The 18,707-nt window shown below is 32.9% G+C and overlaps 3 protein-coding genes and 1 non-coding gene across 18 annotated transcripts in view; all 4 read left to right on the top strand.

Moving 5' to 3' along the window:
• LOC124427361 (calcium/calmodulin-dependent 3',5'-cyclic nucleotide phosphodiesterase 1-like) overlaps positions 1-11,221 on the top strand; it is a 69,679-nt gene extending 58,458 nt beyond the window's left edge. For 11 of the 15 annotated variants that reach the window (XM_046970204.1, XM_046970206.1, XM_046970205.1 and 8 more), the window contains 10 exons: positions 6-119; positions 2,016-2,168; positions 3,601-3,654; positions 4,886-5,135; positions 5,408-5,665; positions 5,876-6,045; positions 6,124-6,369; positions 6,487-6,713; positions 6,797-6,892; positions 7,333-11,221. In XM_046970204.1, coding sequence (XP_046826160.1) covers positions 6-119; positions 2,016-2,168; positions 3,601-3,654; positions 4,886-5,135; positions 5,408-5,665; positions 5,876-6,045; positions 6,124-6,369; positions 6,487-6,713; positions 6,797-6,892; positions 7,333-7,421 — 1,657 coding nt within the window. In that variant the 3' untranslated portion in view covers positions 7,422-11,221. The remainder of the gene's footprint in view (positions 1-5; positions 120-2,015; positions 2,169-3,600; positions 3,655-4,885; positions 5,136-5,407; positions 5,666-5,875; positions 6,046-6,123; positions 6,370-6,486; positions 6,714-6,796; positions 6,893-7,332) is intronic. The other 4 variants (XM_046970199.1, XM_046970202.1, XM_046970201.1 and 1 more) reach the window with 4 other exon arrangements.
• Positions 784-855, top strand: Trnat-cgu. The gene has a single exon. It is a non-coding gene; the product is annotated as a tRNA-Thr (tRNA).
• Positions 9,465-14,471, top strand: LOC124427364 (maltase 1-like). Its single transcript, XM_046970221.1, has 9 exons — positions 9,465-9,556; positions 11,776-11,983; positions 12,065-12,252; positions 12,349-12,618; positions 12,693-12,935; positions 13,005-13,190; positions 13,300-13,555; positions 13,639-13,996; positions 14,078-14,471. Exons 1-9 carry the CDS (start codon positions 9,548-9,550, stop codon positions 14,145-14,147), a joined length of 1,788 nt encoding a protein of 595 aa, XP_046826177.1. The 5' UTR covers positions 9,465-9,547; the 3' UTR covers positions 14,148-14,471.
• A 1,455-nt stretch (positions 14,472-15,926) lies between these two features.
• On the top strand, positions 15,927-18,359 carry LOC124427367 (maltase 1-like). The gene is made up of 8 exons (XM_046970225.1): positions 15,927-16,098; positions 16,177-16,364; positions 16,459-16,728; positions 16,803-17,045; positions 17,115-17,300; positions 17,382-17,637; positions 17,721-18,078; positions 18,172-18,359. Exons 1-8 carry the CDS (start codon positions 15,942-15,944, stop codon positions 18,239-18,241), a joined length of 1,728 nt encoding a protein of 575 aa, XP_046826181.1. The 5' UTR covers positions 15,927-15,941; the 3' UTR covers positions 18,242-18,359.
• Positions 18,360-18,707: the final 348 nt, after the last annotated feature.

Genomic DNA, 18,707 nt, shown 5'->3' with positions numbered 1-18,707 from the left:
TTCAGACTTCGATGTCTGTTAAAGCAGTTACAGCATGGCGAAATATCCGCCGAATTACTCCAACGAAATTTACATTATGCGGCACGTGTACTTGAAACAGTCTTCATCGACGAGACAAAGTAAGTTACATTTTAATTGGATAATAATATTTTATCTTGCTTAATAAATTATAAAATGACGTTCTTACGTATATCGTCTTATGTGTCTCTCTTTGGAAATATGCGAAAGTTTGCAGACGCACGAGAGTGTTACACTAATTTTCTTTTACTTTTTTTTTTTTTTTTTTTTTTTTTTTAACACTATCTTTTCTCTCCATTAGGATGTATAATTTTTTTTTCAGAGAAAGACACAAATTATAATTAATATTCTTAATTATTTTTAAGAGCTTTAAAAATAATTGTACTTTAATAATAATGTTAACATGGTAAAGCACGATAAACGATTATAGTTGGTGTAGCAAAGTCTAACGTGTGCTCACTTCGATTTATTCATCGTCTATCGATCCTTTTTCTCGTGCGTGCGAACGTAAAGTATTAATCTGCAAAATTGAGGGTAGGATTCCGTCTCTCTAATATTTGAACAAAGGGAAGACATTACTTTCTTTCGCGAAGTTTCCTCTTGGATGTAACTCATGATCCCATAGTTAAAGTATGATCGATCGCGTAATATTAAAAATTAAACTTCTTTCAAATAAGATGAATTATTAATGAAACATAAAAATTTAAATATTTTTTCACACTTTTTATATACATCTACTAATCGTCAGAAAGAGTTTACAAGAGCGCCTCTTTAGCTCAGTGGTAGAGCACTGGTCTCGTAAACCAGGGGTCGTGAGTTCAATCCTCACAGGAGGCAAAGCGAAATTTCCTTTTTCGCTCACTTTTTTCTACTTATTCTTCTTTTACGTTAATTTAAAGAGATTATTCGTCGATTCTAATTATTGTTTCAATTTCATATTCTTTTCTTATTATTTTATTAAATCGAATAAATATCGATGGATTATAATGAAAAAATAATGACGAATGAGTTCCTTTTAAAATTCTTCGCGTTCGGCTAATAATTTTTATTAACGCTTTTCCTGTGTATCCGATGCGACGTATACATTTACGTATGCGATTTTTGTTCACTCAAAAGCATGTAACATTAACTTTGAGAATTGTAGTTTTTTTTCCCAAGTAGACTTAGGCGTATTATACCCGATTAGAAACAGATCCCATTGTCCCGAGGAAATGAACTTAAATTGGTTAGAAGTAAAGCGACATTAATTTTCGATGGTACATTCGGATTATTCTCTGTTACCCTATGCCTATTGGAAACGAAACAAGTAGTTTAATGTTTCCTTCAACATTATATTTTTTGATATTTTATAATTTGATACATTAAGTCTTATTCTTTTTCTCTCTCTCTCACTCTCTCTCTCTCTCTCTCTCTCTCTCTCTCTCTCTCTCTCTCTCTCTCTCTCTCTCTCTCTCTCTCTCTTTCTCTCTCTCTTTCTTATTTGGAAAAGAATATATGAACGGCATACTATAGGATATTGCTAAAAATCTTGAACACTTCTAACGAAAAGGTTCCATCAACGCTGTATTCCTATGGCTCTTAAGTTCTTTCGATTTCCCGTAAAAGCATTTTCCAGGTTAACTTCGACGATGGCGAACTTTGCTGTTGTTGCTGCATCAAAGAGCAACCCAAATTTTCATCTCCTCGTTCATTCTTTTTTCTTTTACGTGCGCCAAGCAGCAGGAAAAATTGGCAATCGTTATTTTAGAATGGTTTAGGAATTTCTGAGGAGATGATAATGCAGTAAAAAAAAAAGACAAAAAAAAGGGCAAACGACGATAAAAAAGAAAAAAAAACAAAAGAAAAAGAAAGGATAGTAAAGCGAATAACAACAATAAAAAAAAAAAGAAAAAAAGAAAAGAAAAAAGAAGGGGCAGATAGGAAAAAGAAAGAAAAAGTATAATCTATGACTATTTTATTCTTTTCTATATATGATGAACTAACGAGCACTACCGCAGGGTGAGTTCAGGCGGGAATGAGTGCTCTCGGTCATCACGTAGGGGTGCGGGCCTGACTTCTACATCCCTGGGGGGCAGCATGGACCCGGATGGACCACAGAGCCACGCGGTGGTAACCCAGAAAAGGAAGCTTCGCACCCCTGTGTGGGAAAGGTTGCGAAACATTCACATTTCCTACCCCGACACACAAATCATCTCCTCACTTTCAAAGAAACCCTTCAACCCCTGATGCCTGTCACTCCTTCGCCGATGTTCGTAGTGGGTTCACGTAACATGCAGATATCACACAGTGTTCTTGACCATGCATTGTATGCTCGAACGCTGCCAATGACCATCCCTATAAGGGTCGAGCGATCGACGCTTCACGTATCTACCCGACTATGTATATTTGAAACGTCTTTCAATCGATTCTCCGAGATAAAAGGATTGTACTTTTGCTATAAATAAATTTTTACGTATCGACGTCATCGCTCTTCCCTCCGATCTATAACATCAGTACTGTCTTATGACGCGGGATGATAAATACGAAAAACTCTATCTTACCTCAAACCTTCATTTTTTTCTTATGTATCTCTAAGGAATATAGATTTTATACTAAATAGACGATTTAGAGCTTTCCTACCAATGGTAGGGGATAGGGGAGAGGGGCTGTGATCGATGGATAAATCGTGCGACATTTTTTTTTTTTTTTTTTTAGCAAGAAAGACAGAACTCTATCAATAGTTTCACGAACATTTATATATTGTTAGGACGCTTGAAAAAAATAATTGTCACACATTTCTATCTTTCTATAAAATATTGTAATTATGTTAAATATGTAAATATGTCTAAGCAAAAGGGAACAAAAGAAAATAGATTATCGTTTTTGGATAGAACTATCGATAAAAGAACAAGGTCTGATTTTAAAGAAATTGTCACTTTTGGATAAAACATGTTTATACGTAGAGATAGGTTTTATCTAGAGGAAAATTGAAAACACGCGCAATAAAAAAATCTTGAAGAACGTATTTTTGAAGATTTACAAGAATATTTAAAATTTTGCAAGAATACAGGAATTATGTAACACTTTAAACATAGCATGAAAATGTGATTCCAAGCTGCCTGAATGCCTTGTATTTTTTCATACTCTATTTATCTTTCTCTCTCTTATTTTTCTTTTTTTTTATCTTTTAGCCCCTTTATAGTTTTTTTTTAGGTATAATCTCTTTGCAGTTTCCGGATACCTGCCTGCTACAAGTTGCATCATCATTGTAATCAACTCTATATCTGTCTTTTCCTAAGTTCGAAAGAGTGCATGTATACACATAGGGCGTTTTTAAAAGTTATTATATATTCGTTATGCGTTTAAGTATAACGAATCGAGAAGGAACGCGCGATCAAACGTTTCCCGCAACACGGAAAATCGCAGGGGTGACTCGAAAGTTCCTCAATGAAAAAATAGCAAGATTTCGTTTCGGGATTGTGAATTTTCGTGAATTTTCTAGTCACACCTGGCATAGACGGGGACGTTTGTTTTTAACAACGGGTAGATCGATGTAAAAACCCTCAATGTTACATGTCTTTTCTTTGATGTTTTACATTGTAGAGATGCCGACCATACGGAATCAACTTCTACTTGCCGACAAGGTGTACGCCGTAGGTTTGTGCAAAAGTTTGAATTCAAACAACCTCTCACAATCGTTCACCGTTATCTCTTACTTATTATAAATACTATTTCCTATCACGATAGCACTCGAGTTTTTATTTTGCATGAAGTTTTATATTTTCTTCATAATGCTTTCTAACAGATATTAGCTTATTGTTAAAATAGATTTATTTCAGCTCCACTTTTCGAGATGTACGTACGTGTATAAGATATTTGTTATTACTTGAACTTGTATAAAACGTATCAGTATATATACTTTGAATAATTACAGTTAATTATTACGTACCTACGTCGTAAGTAACTTTAGCCGTAGTTGTAATTTAATTGGTTGCCTGCATTCCTTGTATAGTTACATACTGTGTATATTATACACAGATCGTCGCTGTGAATATCAAAGTGTTTTCAGGATATTCGTAATAGTTTCAATCTTAAATGAAAGTAGGTCGACGGTCTTTAAAATTATTTTGTCGATAGCAAAAACGGTTTGAAAAGAAATCGTATTTCAGATTCGTTTGTTCTGTACATAGAATAGTGTGTTAACTTTTTATTCGTACATTTCTCTTTAATAATATAATATGTCCATTCATGAAATTGAATCAGAGTTCTATGTCGCTTTTAGACTCACTTTATCTCTATTATCGATGTAAAATACGTATTCGAGCTTTACAATTTAGTCGGCGAATAGAAAACGAAAATGCATTCCGTAAGATACGAAATTATTTTGAGAAATAAATTGGTAGAGATTTTCGATACTCGATAATTCATTTAACGCGCAGCACTATTATTCTCCTTTGGCTGCTTGAATTCGTTAATATACATATACACACACACACACACACACAGAAACGAACATCGCCAAACGATGTCGCCAGACGCGAATTCATATTGATTCATAATTCGTGTAATTTTCTTCGTTTGAGGTCGAAAATACATATTCTCAGGGAGGATGTGTTTCGTTGAACAATTTTCGAAAGAATAATCGTTTTGAAAGAAAACCAATATTTTTGCAAGGAATCTTTTTCAACGCGTCAAATTCGAACTGCGATCGGGTTCGATAACTTTTAAATATCGAAGTTCATTAAATGGATATTGAGAAAGCGACTCACTTTTTATCTTTTTTTCTTTTTTCTTTTTAGTGTTAAACCAAGGTAGAATTTTTAAAGCGTCATTATTTCGATGCTCGTCGAATCAGTTGTTAACATTTTTTCCCTATGGTTTTCTTTAGACGATTGGCCGATGAAGATGACGAATTGTCCGAAGTACAACCGGACGCGGTACCACCCGAAGTTCGAGAATGGTTGGCGTCGACCTTCACCAGACAACTTGCCACGACAAGGCGGAAGGCGGATGAGAAACCCAAATTTCGATCTGTGGCCCATGCTATTAGAGCTGGGATTTTCGTTGATCGGATTTATAGGAGAGTCACCAATACCGCTCTCATGCAATTTCCACCAGATGTGGTTAAAGTACTTAAGGTACTTTTTACTCGCATATGAAAAACTTTATTTCTTATTAAGATTGTATATACCTACATATCTATAAATTATATTTCTACATTCTTCTAGAACGGGAATGTACTTGATAAATGTTAATTGAATGCAATTCGAAGAAATCTTATTAGTGTCATAGTAATTGCTTGCCGACTTTTGGATTTGCGTAATTTTAATTAGACGTAGTCTTGTGATTTCATAAAACAACGATTTTACCAACGAACTTTTCTCTGAATTTTAATGAATCTTAATTTAAGACGTTGGACGACTGGTCTTTCGACGTGTTTTCATTGAACGAAGCTGCACTCGGAGCTCCTGTTAAATACATAGGCTACGACCTACTGAATCGGTACGGTATGTTACACAAGTTTAAAGTGCCACCTGCGGTTCTGGAATGCTTCCTAGGAAGAATTGAAGAAGGATATTGCAGACATCGAAATCCATATCACAATAATCTTCACGCTGCGGACGTAGCTCAAACTATGCATTATATTTTGTGCCAAACGGGGCTAATGGTAAGTTTCGAATTTCAAAATTATATTTTCAAATGATATTTAATGCGTTCATTGTCAGATACTTTCATTTTATTAAAATACTAATACATGATTTTTGTATAAAATAAAACAATGTATAAAGAAGACACATACGAAATGGTGAACCCTTTGAAAATTGTATCGTTGAAAATTTAATTATTTTAAAGTTAAAAGAGAAATTACTCTTTCCAGAATTGGCTGACCGATCTAGAAATATTCTCGTCACTCGTAGCGGCGATTATTCACGACTACGAGCACACTGGGACCACAAACAATTTCCACGTAATGTCAGGCAGTGATACGGCACTTCTCTATAATGACCGCGCTGTGTTAGAAAATCACCATATATCAGCGAGTTTCAGGTATACAGAATTAATTTCATATAACACTTTTCTATATAAGAGGCAATTTTATAAATGCGCATGGCGTATTTTTTTCAGAATATTAAGGGAAGACGAATGTAATATTCTTCAAAATTTGTCGCGAGAAGAATTTCGAGAATTTCGTTCACTCGTGATCGACATGGTCTTGGCAACCGATATGAGCTTTCATTTTCAACAGTTAAAAAATATGAAAAATCTACTAAGCTTGGCAGAACCGAGCGTCGATAAGAGCAAAGCCGTCAGTCTAGTGCTCCATTGCTGCGATATTTCTCATCCTGCGAAAAGATGGGATCTCCACCATAGGTTAGACCATTTTATCAGATCATCTCTTTTTATCGGTTGGACGATATTGTATTAGGAACCTTCGACGATTGCAATAATTTCGTTCTTTATGTGACGCGAGTCAATTCCTTTATACAGGTGGACGATGCAACTGTTGGAAGAATTTTTCAGGCAAGGCGACAAAGAGAGAGATCTTGGCTTGCCATTTTCACCTTTGTGCGATCGTAATAATACTTTGGTAGCGGAATCTCAAATTGGTTTTATAGAATTTATTGTTGAGCCGAGTATGCAAGTTTGCAGCGATATGTTGGAGACGGTTCTTGGACCGTTGAACGTTAAAGAAAGTGTAGATGAGTCAGCTAACGGTAAACGTTTCGATAATTTCAATAATTGCCATTATCCAAAATATATATATATTTTCCAACGTTCATCGATTCATTGTTCGTAGGTTCGACAACAGAGAGTAACAGGTTTAAAATAGGGAAGCCATGGATACAGTGTCTCGTAGAAAACAAACAAATCTGGAAGGAACAAGCGGTTCGAGGTATGTTATATGGAAATAAATTATGGATATTGAGTGACCAAATAATTATGACACAATCGTGAAGAGAAATTTTTCTTAGGAAAATCAATCGATATTATAAAATAAAATGTTCATACACGAGACTTTGTTTACAATAAAATCGAGTGTAAATATCAGTTGAGTGATTAACAGATTATCATATTTCCTTTATAAGTAACTTTATAAATCTTTTTTAGCCTTTATATACCGTTATCGATTATTTGTAAAAGAGAAATAATATGTTCAACGATCGTTGAATTAGTGAGTGCATATTTACTCGACCAATATTAACAATCGATTTCTTCGAAAATATAGCTTCGTGCGAAACAATTTTTGTCAATATTTTCCGAAGTGGAATCGATCTTTTTTCTTGTTTTTTTTTTTTTAAATGTAAATATCTTCATCGTTTGTACATTCTACAGATGCAGAGCTTAGAGCACAAAAAGAAGCGGAACAAAATTCCAATGCGGAAAAGGAAGGGGAGAATGTTCAAACGACGGCGGAAGAATGAAGTGTCGTCAGATCGACGATCGAAACTTACTTCGAATATCTATGCGATTTAAGGCTACAAGAAACTCGTCTTTATTCCCGAACTCATTTTATTATCTTAAACTTTTTCCCTCGTATATTATATTTAATAAGGAATTTACTGTGAATGCGAACGTAGATATAAAATTATCTATGGTATTTACGATGCGTTTGTTTTGGGACGATTATCCGTTATATACTTAGACGTCATTTTCATGCAACGACTATCTTTTTAAATACTTCCACATCATATATATATATATATATATATATATATATATATATATACATAATTTCAAGGAAACATTTTTATCAAAAAGTAGATAAAGAATTCGAGTTTCTTTTTCCATGATAGTTCTTCGTCCAAGTAGCCGTCTATTTTTTTTTTCGTCTTTTTTTTTTGTCCAAAATCTTTCGTACTTTTACTTAGCATCATGTTAAAATCATAATACGATATAGAGCGTAGCCTAAAACGAATAGATGAAAGACATATTTTTCATAAAAAAAAAGAGAGGGAAGAATCGATTAAGCATTATCAATCCATTATCAATGAGCTTTGCAAACTATTTCTGCATTATGAACGCTATTTCTATTCGTATTTATCTTTTTTTTTTTTATATAACTAGTATGTAAAAATGCATAATGCATTTTTAACAGATTCTAATGTCACGGATAATGTCCCACTTTCAACGAATTCTATATAACAGAACTGGCAAAACGCAATCCAAACGCATCGATTAATAACTTCATTTCAAGTTGGTACATAAATTAGAAAGTAAGCGGATAGAGGAGAGACGGATAATGAGGAAAAAAAAAGTTAAATCAAAAGATTAAACTCATCGAATTCGAAATATCTATATGAGTTTTTTTTTGTCTCGACAGTATATTATCGTCTCTTTTTTCTTTCGTAGTAAGCACGAACGATATTCATATTAATCGACATTATTCAGGATCCTTGTAAATATATGCCTGACGAGACGCACATTAACTTATTTTTATACTTTCACATTATCCTGCGAAAAAAGTTACAGAAAATCTAGTCGAATGTACGTACGAAAAGTATTGAGTAATTGAACGAAAAGATATTTATGAGATTGTTCCCAAGAAATGTTTATAGATTTGTTTTTTCGATTATCGCACAAGCCGAATTATTCCCTTTGAAAAAATTTTTTCGTTAAAAGGTGGAAATAGACTCGTAAGAAGGAAAATCCGTCCCTCGGAAAGCTCGAACGAGAAACGGATTTAACGGATTTTACGAAGAATCTTGCGAAAGGAAAGTACTTGTATTATTTTTTTTTCTTTTTCTCTCTCTCTCCCTCTCTCTCTCTTTCTCTCTCTCTCTCTCTCTCTCTCTTTCTCTCTCGACGATCGAACGTTCGGGGCTCTTGCGATTTTTCGTGCAAAGCCTTCAACGAGTAGAATCTCGAAAGTATGATAATTATTGACATTCACAAATATATATCTCTGTATATACTCACGTTAGATATGTACACGTATGTATATCTATTCGTGAACAGGTCGAGGTACAGCTTTAATCGATGTATATTTAATGTAAAAGAGAAATTAGTGTCGTTAGTGTTTATTTAAACGTTTGTGCTATATGTATATGTCAAATATATGTGTTGGATTTGCGAGCGTGTTCACGATGTTGCGTTAGAGCGCAAGCTTGATCACTCGTTCGGGATTCCTTAGAAGAAAAACAAAGTTACGTAATGTCGTGTTTGTTTGGCAACTGGTAGCAATGTAATTATGCAATGCGAGCTCACGTAACCGCTATTATTTTTTTGCGGTAATGATCGTCATAAAATAATCTCTGATTGCGATCTTTTGCGAGTATTCACTGTATATAGACGTAGACAATGTTGTTCTATCGAATATTTTTGAGGAAGAGAGGGAGAAAAAGGAGGACCAAGCTACGAACAAACGTATCTTTTTACGTACCTGTCGTCGTAGTGCACTTACACGCTCAGTACCTAGCAAATTTAAAATTGAAAAGTCAAAACACGTTAAAATATATCCGTCCTTTATTTTTGTTGCTATTTTTCCCCATTCGATCGTTAGTTAGTTTCATTCGACGTTTTTACAAGTAGGAAGGTGCAACGGTGAGAAATGTACGATGTACGTATACAAGCGTTGTGTTTTTCTCTCTTGAAACGAGGAGCGTACGAGGATGGTAGAAACGTTCTGTAAATAGAGCCATTAGTGCGATATTTTATTTATTTTTAATCGCCGGCTATTTGTGTGTGTGTGTTTTTTTTTTATAAATTAATGTTGCATATTAAATCTCGTACGATCGATCGCTTACACTCCTCACCATCCTGCTCCATTCTTTCGTCGCTTTTTCATTTTCATTGATTAAACCCAAGCGAAAGCGATACGCTCTCTCTCTCTCACAATGATTTTATTATATTACGTGTGTGCCCGTGCGTATAGAATTGTGTACTAGTTTATTATTAACAAAGGGAAAAGAAAAGAAAAAAGAAAAAAAAAAGAAAAAAAAGAAAGGAGAGTAAAAATTGCAAAAGTATCTAGTCGAAACGGCAAAATACATTTGACAAGGTAAAGTCAAATGTGAAAATAAAAATACATAATAATACATAAAAATAGAAACAAGAAATGTTTACAAATTAAATCTTCCGAGGAGCAACAAGTAAGAAATACGAATTAAGTATCCTCCCAGAGGCGGATGAGGGGCCAAAAAGCGTGATAGAAATAAGATATGTACCTATATTGGAAGTAGGTTTGTAAAAAAAGAGAATAGTATCGGATCGCACGATTGTAACAGCCAAGAGTGAACGCAAATTTATAATCTTTAATGTTATTATCCTTGAAGTTTTTTCGTAATGGCACGATGGAATTATCGTAGATATAGAATTTTCAACTTACCACAATTCGACGCTCTCCTCATTCTTATACGCGCGATCCGATATATTTAATCGCGTGAAGCGAATAGTCTTTCCATCGACGATGATACAGGCCTTTTCCTAAGCGATGCAAAATCTTGACCAAAAATTGAGATAACAAATGAATTATACATATATTAGCGCGTTTCTCCGTATACGTACAAATTATTACGCTTCATTCGAGTTACGGTAACATATAAGGATTTATTATTATTATTATTATTATTATTATTATTATTATTATTATTATTATTATTATTATTATTATTATTATTATTATTATTATTAATATTATTATTATTCTTATTATTATTATTATTACTATTATTATTACTACTACTACTATTAATATTACTATTGTAATCCAAAAAATCGATAAAATTGTTGGTTAAAGTTAAAAAAGAAAGAAAAAAAGAAAAGTGAAAGATATTCCATCTTCACCGAATGATATCGCGGTTATAGCAAAGCTTCAAATAAAATAATACTCGACCAATAATGTTAAATTTTAAAATAAGCACATTTACGTAAAATATAGGAGTAACGTATATCACTTGGGTAATCATTTTGCTAATATTTGACCACCGCAAATTGACTTTAGTAAATGACGTTTGTTATCGACGTCGCCAGGATGGCTTGTTTCGGCACATATATCGAGCATTGATATATCTACATTTCTTCTGTATTTAATTTCTTCGGTACAATCCGAAACGAAAAATGTACATAATCTTTTATTTCAGCACCGTATCTGTTTGATGTGATGTGATTAATCAAAAATACGTCGAAAGAAAATAATATATTATCCAAAAATCGTGTATAATTAGCCCTGTATTCTCTATAATTCTACAGAGAAATAAAAATACTCGATTAGTTACCAATTGGATTCCCACTTTAGTGTTATCTTTATTGCAAATATGTATTATATCTACATGTGTATAGTTGTTTGCATTATTCAAGGTACGAAAAGTTACTTTGAAGCAACGACAATCTATTTAAATCGTTCATGATAACAAATATTTCGATCGATTTGTACTAATTTCGCGTATAAAAAACTATAAAAAAATAATTAAAGAAGGATAATTCAATTTAATTTTTATGTTAGGGATAATATTAAAATGATAAGTATTTTCAACATATTGTTAAGGAGTATTATCAAGATTCTTTTAATCCAAGAAATATAAGTTGTTCAAAAGAACAATTGTAAGGATAATTGAACAATTATCCTTATTGCCATTTCCACTAGCATACAATGATATATCGATCTATATATGCAATAGTAGATTTTCGTATATAATGCAAAAACATTTAATTCATTTTTTTGAAATAAATATTATTCCAATTTTTTTTTTTCGTAGCACACATTAATTAGAAACTGATGGACTTTTATTGCTAGTGCAAATATAATAAGATAACGTACCACAAATTTTTACATTTCAGGGGTATATATATATGAAACATCATAGACGATCGTACATAGTAGACGCGAAAATGTTTCGCGTAGTTTGCTTTTGTTCTCTTTTGCTCGCTACTAGTCTCGTCCATGGCGAGATCAAAAATAAAGGATGGTGGAAGAACGCCGTATTCTATCAAATCTATCCACGGAGTTTTATGGATTCCAATGACGATGGAGTTGGTGATCTAAAAGGTAAGAGCCGTGTTTCAAGTTTGTTGTTGAAATCTCTAATAATTTCACTTGCGTAACACTAATGCGCTGGTAACAAAAAAGGTATTACATCGAAATTGGAACATTTCGTTGACGCTGGAGTTCAAGGAATATGGCTTTCACCTATTTATGCGAGTCCAATGGTTGATTTTGGTTACGATATATCAGATTTCAAAGCTATACACCCAGAGTTTGGTACGATGGAGGATTTCGAAGCATTGGTAGAAAAATCGAAACGACTTGGAATAAAAGTGAGGCGATCTTTGTCTCCAATTGTTTTTATAAATTCTTTCAAATCTATGGCTCATGGCTGTTTTAATGATCACAACTTTGATTATATTTCGCAGGTAATTCTCGATCTCGTACCAAATCATACATCTGATAAGCACGAGTGGTTCCAAAAGTACCTTGCTGGGGAGAAAAAATATAAAGATTATTATATTTGGAGAAAAGGACGAAAGGATGATGGAGTTACACCACCGAACAATTGGATAAGCCTGTTTAGTGGTCCTGCGTGGACTTACAATGCAACTTTGAAGGAATGGTATTTCCATCAATTCGAGTACAGACAACCAGACTTAAATTATCATAATCCAAAAGTGCGAGCCGAAATGGAAGTTAGTGCAATTATCGAATTGAAAGATGCATCTTCAATTGAATTTATCGAATTTCATGATTCTAAATTTTTCAGGACGTCATTCGATTTTGGTTACGTAAAGGCGTAGATGGTTTTCGAATAGATGCCGTTCCTCATCTTTTCGAAAGCGATGATCTCCGTGATGAACCCAGAAGTTTCGATCGAAGCGCTACCAAACGTGATTACACTTATTTGGATCACATTTATACCAAAGACGATCCACGAACCTATGAACTTGTAAAAAGCTGGAGGAAGGTTCTTGATGATTATTCCGATGCCAATAACGAGGATGAGAAGGTATCGATTCTTACGAGAAACCATTACAATTTCTTTCAATATGTTAATCGCTGTTCTTGTGTTCTTTAGGTGATGATGACCGAAGCTTACACTTCTCTAGAAAATACTACGAAATATTATCAGTACGGCTCTCACATACCATTCAATTTCAAACTGATCACTGATGTGAATCAAAATTCGACTGCGTCAGATTTTAAGAAGATCATCGATACATGGATGGTTCATACTCCAAGCACTGGAAGTGCCAATTGGGTGGTAAGTCGTTACTTTTTGTTAAATAACTAATTAATAGTAATGTATCTGTGATAAGTTACTATTAATGATTGTTAACAATTATGTCATTATTAGAATTCATTATTTTCAGTTAGGAAATCACGATCGAAGTCGTACCGCGTCACGTTATCCAAAAAGGGAATTTCAAATGGCTATGCTACCAATGATCTTACCTGGCGTTGCTGTTACTTATTACGGAGAAGAAATTGGAATGGTTGATAAGAGTGACATATCGTGGGAGGATACACAGGATCCGCAAGGTTGTAACGCCGGAAAGGAAAAATATCAAAGTCGATCTCGTGATCCATATCGCACACCTTTCCAATGGGACAGTAGTAAAAATGCAGGTGAATAGACAATTTAACTAAATTTTTCTTGATTTTTATAAAAATATCACATATAACAATTTAACGAATTTATTGATTAATAGGATTCAGTAACGGTAATCGAACGTGGCTTCCGGTTCATGAAAATTATAAAGTATTGAATTTGGAAAATCAAAAAAATATGACACGACAGTCACTTTATAAGGCATATCGATCGTTGATTCAATTGCGCAAAACATCGCGTGCACTAAAGGAAGGAGTATTGAAAACAATGGTGGTGAAATTCACCATAGGTCATTCTCAAAATTGCGAAATATTAATTATCAGCCGAGAAGCTCTTGGAGAGACAGTGACTTTGTTTATGAGTTTCTCTCCAGTGATAACTCTTGGAATAAATTTGAAAGAACACATGACACTTTACAATAATACGTATGTCGAAGTCGATGCGTATGAAACTACGAGGTAATCATTGTTTCTTTAAGGAATTGACATTTGTGGAAACTGAAAATGTAATAATTTCATACCATATATTCTTATTTGCAGATATAAGCCGCCTTACATGTATATATTCCTTCCACCTTGGCAGGGAGTGGTTGTATCATCTAGCAATTAGATTCGGAATCGACAAATTGCAATAGGATTTGGAAATGTGATGGAAGAGGATAAATATTATTAAATTTCAATGATGGAATTTTATGTAATATTCTTTTGACTATATAACCGAAAAAGGAATCTATCTATTTAAGATGATTTATTACTTCTCGCTTGAAGCATTTGTGTTTTCAGTGACAGATATGGAAAAAATATGGATTTTTGTATTATCTACGTTTTGTTAATTTAGCGAATATTAAAAAGCATAGATAGCAATAGAAAATGTGGGTTAAATAAATTTTATGTAATTAAAAGAGAGAAGAATAAAATTTCAAGATATATTTAATTATTACCATAAAATAATTTTAATATCATAACTTAATATATATATATATATTATTTATATTTATTTTGATTTATAAATATTCACGCAATTAGTATATTTCTGTAAACATATCCCTATCGCAATCATATATATTTTTAAACGACAGATAGAAGATGATTTCAATTAAATATTTGTATTTTACGCATCCTCAATTATTAATCTCGTGCAATGCAATATTGGAGTCAATGCTTGTCATTGCGTAATCATTGCGTTGTTACTCAATCGGTTGATTTAAATATAAGATAAAACTGCTCATTCGGATAAATGTTTTCTGCAATGTTTTAGCAATAAAAAAATAAAAATACTGTAATGTTTCGTTAAAAATCGAGGTTTTGGAATAGCACTGAAATAAGCAGTCTTTCTGCTGGTAAGTTGTCAGGGGAAAAATCGCGTTATACGAACAGACAACGGCAAGCGGATGTGCGTAATCACGGTGCGCGAAATCCTTATCTCTTCCTTTAGCTTTTGTATGTGAATGTGGGAAGTATATATCGAAAATCAATCTTTTATGGCCAAACTATAATAAATTATAATTTTAATAATTTTCTAATAATTTGAAAAATCTTTATTATATAGGGAGTATAATAAACTAATATTTAAACAATATTCGCTTATAATAAACTCACAGTCAATCTATTCAACTAAATTTCAATAGAAACGTACTATTTGCTGACATTTATAGTTTAGTTTTCATTTACATTCTTTTATTTGTATTCATTTCATTAACTGTAACATTCTGATAATCTCTATATCAGGATCTTTTTCTGTAATCAGTTATATCTTTATTTACCTTTAATACTAAAAGTATTATAAATAAAAATTTAAGTTTGTACTTCCTTTTTTACATTTTAATAATTCTTAATATCAACCATAGTTTCATTCAACAAGAATATATGGGTGTTTATTCTACAGTACAATTTGGTTATTCTGAAGCAACCATGTTATATTTAAATGGTTTATGATTAAAAATATTCTAATTAGATCACACAAATTTCGGTTATTTAAATATAAAATGATTTAAATACTTTGATTTTATTTTCATATTATAGATAATAATAAAACGATGGATATTTACAATTTTTTGTTAAGGAATATTATCAAGATTTATTTAATCAAAGAAAGATAAGATGTTCGATGAAACAAATAATAATTTTTCAAAATCGTTTCTTTCTTTCCATTTCCGCTAGGATTCAAAAAAGTATCAATCCATATCAGTGATAGTAGATTTTCTTATATAATACAAAAAAATGGAATTCATTCTTTTGAAATAAATATTATTCCAATATTTTTCCTGATAAATTGCAGCGCGCATTAATAAGAAATTAATGGACTCTTATCGCTAGTGCAAACATAGCGAGATAACGTACCATAAATTTTTATATTTCAGGAATATATATATACGGAATATCATTGGCAACAACAGATTCGAAAATGTTTCGTGCAGTTTGTTTTTGTTCCCTTTTACTCGCTACTGGTCTCGTCCATGGCGAGATCAAAAATAAAGGATGGTGGAAGAACGCCGTATTCTATCAAATTTATCCACGGAGTTTTATGGATTCGAATGATGATGGAGTCGGTGATCTAAAAGGTAAGAAACATTACAGATTTCTCGTAGAAATCTTAAATAATATGATTTTTGTAATATTGTTGTGCTCGTAACAAAAAGGTATTACATCGAAATTGGAGCATTTCGTTGACGCTGGAGTTCGAGGAATATGGCTTTCACCTATTTATGCGAGTCCAATGGTTGATTTTGGTTACGATATATCAGATTTCAAAGCCATACATCCAGAGTTTGGTACGATGGAGGATTTTGAAGCATTGGTAGAAAAATCGAAACGACTTGGATTAAAAGTGAGGCGATCTTTGTCTCCAAAATTTTTCATAAATTCTTTCAAATTCGTCTCATGGTTTGTTTAATGATCGCTACTTTGATTACATTTCGCAGGTAATTCTCGATCTCGTACCAAATCATACATCCGACAAGCATGAGTGGTTCCAAAAGTTTCTCGCAGGGGAGAAGAAATATAAAGATTATTATGTTTGGAGAAAAGGACGAAAGGATGATGGAGTTACTCCACCGAACAATTGGATAAGCCTGTTCAGTGGTCCTGCTTGGACCTACAATGCAACGTTGAAGGAATGGTATCTACATCAATTTGAGTACAGACAACCAGATTTAAATTACAGTAATAAAGAAGTGCAAGCCGAGATGGAAGTTAGTGCAATATTCAAATTGAAAGATGCATCTTCAATTGAATTTGTCGAATTTCATGATTTTATATTTTTCAGGACGTCATTCTATTTTGGTTACGTAAAGGCATAGATGGTTTTCGAATAGATGCCGTTCCACATCTCTTCGAAAGAGAAGATCTCCATGATGAACCCAGAAGTTCCGATCCAAATGCTACCGATCGTGATTACACTTATTTGGATCACATTTATACCAAAGACGATCCACGAACCTATGAACTTGTAAAAAGCTGGAGAAAGATTCTTGATGATTATTCCGATGCCAATAACGAGGATGAGAAGGTATTGATTCTTACGAGAAATCATTACAATTTCTCTCAATATGTTAATCGCTGTTCTAATGTTCTTTAGGTGATGATGACCGAAGCTTACACTTCTTTAGAAAATACTACGAAATATTATCAGTACGGTTCTCACATACCATTCAATTTCAAATTGATCACCGATGTTAATCACAATTCGAGCGCATCCGATTTTAAGAGGATCATTGAAGCATGGATAGCTAAAACTCCAAAGAATGGAAGTGCTAATTGGGTGGTAAGTTATCTATCTCCGTTATATTAATGATCATTGATGGTTGTTAGTAATTATTTCGTAATTTAAAATAATTTGTTTTAGTTGGGAAATCACGATCGTAGTCGTACCGCGTCACGTTATCCAAATAGAGAAGTCCAAATGATTATGCTACCAATGATCTTACCTGGTGTTGCCGTTACTTATTATGGAGAAGAAATTGGAATGGTTGATAAGAGTGATATTTCGTGGGAAGACACACAAGATCCGCAAGCTTGTAACGCCGGAAAGGATAAATATCGAAATCGATCTCGTGATCCAAATCGCACACCTTTCCAATGGAGCTATGTTTCAAATGCTGGTGAGTACATAAATAAATACTAAAAGTGGCTTGATTTTAAAAAATCTTACATATAAGGGTTTAACGAATTTATTGGTCAATAGGATTTAGTAACGGAAATCGAACGTGGCTTCCGGTTCATGAAAATTATAAAGTATTGAATTTGTTAGATCAAACTAATTCTTCACAACAGTCAGTTTATAAAATCTATCGATCTTTGATTCGATTGCGGAACACATCGCTCGCACTTCAAGAAGGTGATTTGAAAATGAAGGTAGTGAAATTCCATACTGATTATTGTTACAACTGCGAATTGTTAGTTATCATTCGAGAAGTATCTGGAGAGATAATGTCTCTCGTAATGAGTTTTTCTCCAGCCATACAAATTCGCGTCGATTTGAGGGATATCATGCCTCTTTACGACAATATATATGTTGAAGTTGATTCCTTTGCTTTGAAGAGGTAATTAAAGGAGCAATGATTTTTATTCTCTATTATCGGCATTCGTTGAGAATGAAAATTAATTAATTTCAATTCATATATTTCTATTTCCAGATATAAATTATATTCCAACGTTATATATGTTAATCCTTGGGAAGGCATTGTCTTATCATCTAGTAATTAGATTTAATACCGACAAATAGCAGTAGAATTTGGAGATATGTACAATGATTTTAAATATATTATTGAATGTATATTTGTTTTTTTCTGTTTCTTGTTAATAAAATCTCTTTATGAATTTACTATTTCCTTCGCTTGTAAAAATGAATAAAATTAAATAATTGAATGAAAAAAATTCACAAAGTTTCTTTCTTTTTTATATATAAGTATATCCTTGGCAGAAATATTAATGTGTCCGATAACGGTATCATAAAACGATTAGTACATCGCTTTTGATAAATCCATGATTCCACAAAATTTTTCTATTCATCGTAAATGAATTCTTAACAATCGGAATGCTAAAATAATTCATTTGTCATACGCTTTATTTTTTATGAAAGGACTAGAATTGTCGCAGAAGTTACACGAAATCGCTAATGTAAAATTGAGTCCGCGTATGCTAGATTCCATAAACTTCATGTCACTATTGC

The sequence above is a fragment of the Vespa crabro genome, chromosome 10 (genome assembly GCF_910589235.1).
Source record: "Vespa crabro chromosome 10, iyVesCrab1.2, whole genome shotgun sequence".
NCBI lineage: Eukaryota > Metazoa > Arthropoda > Insecta > Hymenoptera > Vespidae > Vespa > Vespa crabro.
The sequence above is the reverse complement of the archived record's forward strand: the minus strand, read 5'-3'. Positions and strand labels throughout refer to the sequence as shown.

Bases quoted from the DNA above. Each gene is read 5' to 3' on its own strand.
- LOC124427364 (XM_046970221.1), top strand. The intron at 11,984-12,064 runs GTAAGAGCCGTG...GTAACAAAAAAG, and splicing joins TGGAGTTGGTGATCTAAAAG to GTATTACATCGAAATTGGAA. The intron at 13,556-13,638 runs GTGAATAGACAA...ATTGATTAATAG, and splicing joins GGACAGTAGTAAAAATGCAG to GATTCAGTAACGGTAATCGA.
- LOC124427367 (XM_046970225.1), top strand. From the start codon at position 15,942: ATGTTTCGTGCAGTTTGTTTTTGTTCCCTTTTACTCGCTACTGGTCTC. The intron at 17,046-17,114 runs GTATTGATTCTT...AATGTTCTTTAG, and splicing joins CCAATAACGAGGATGAGAAG to GTGATGATGACCGAAGCTTA. The intron at 17,638-17,720 runs GTGAGTACATAA...ATTGGTCAATAG, and splicing joins GAGCTATGTTTCAAATGCTG to GATTTAGTAACGGAAATCGA.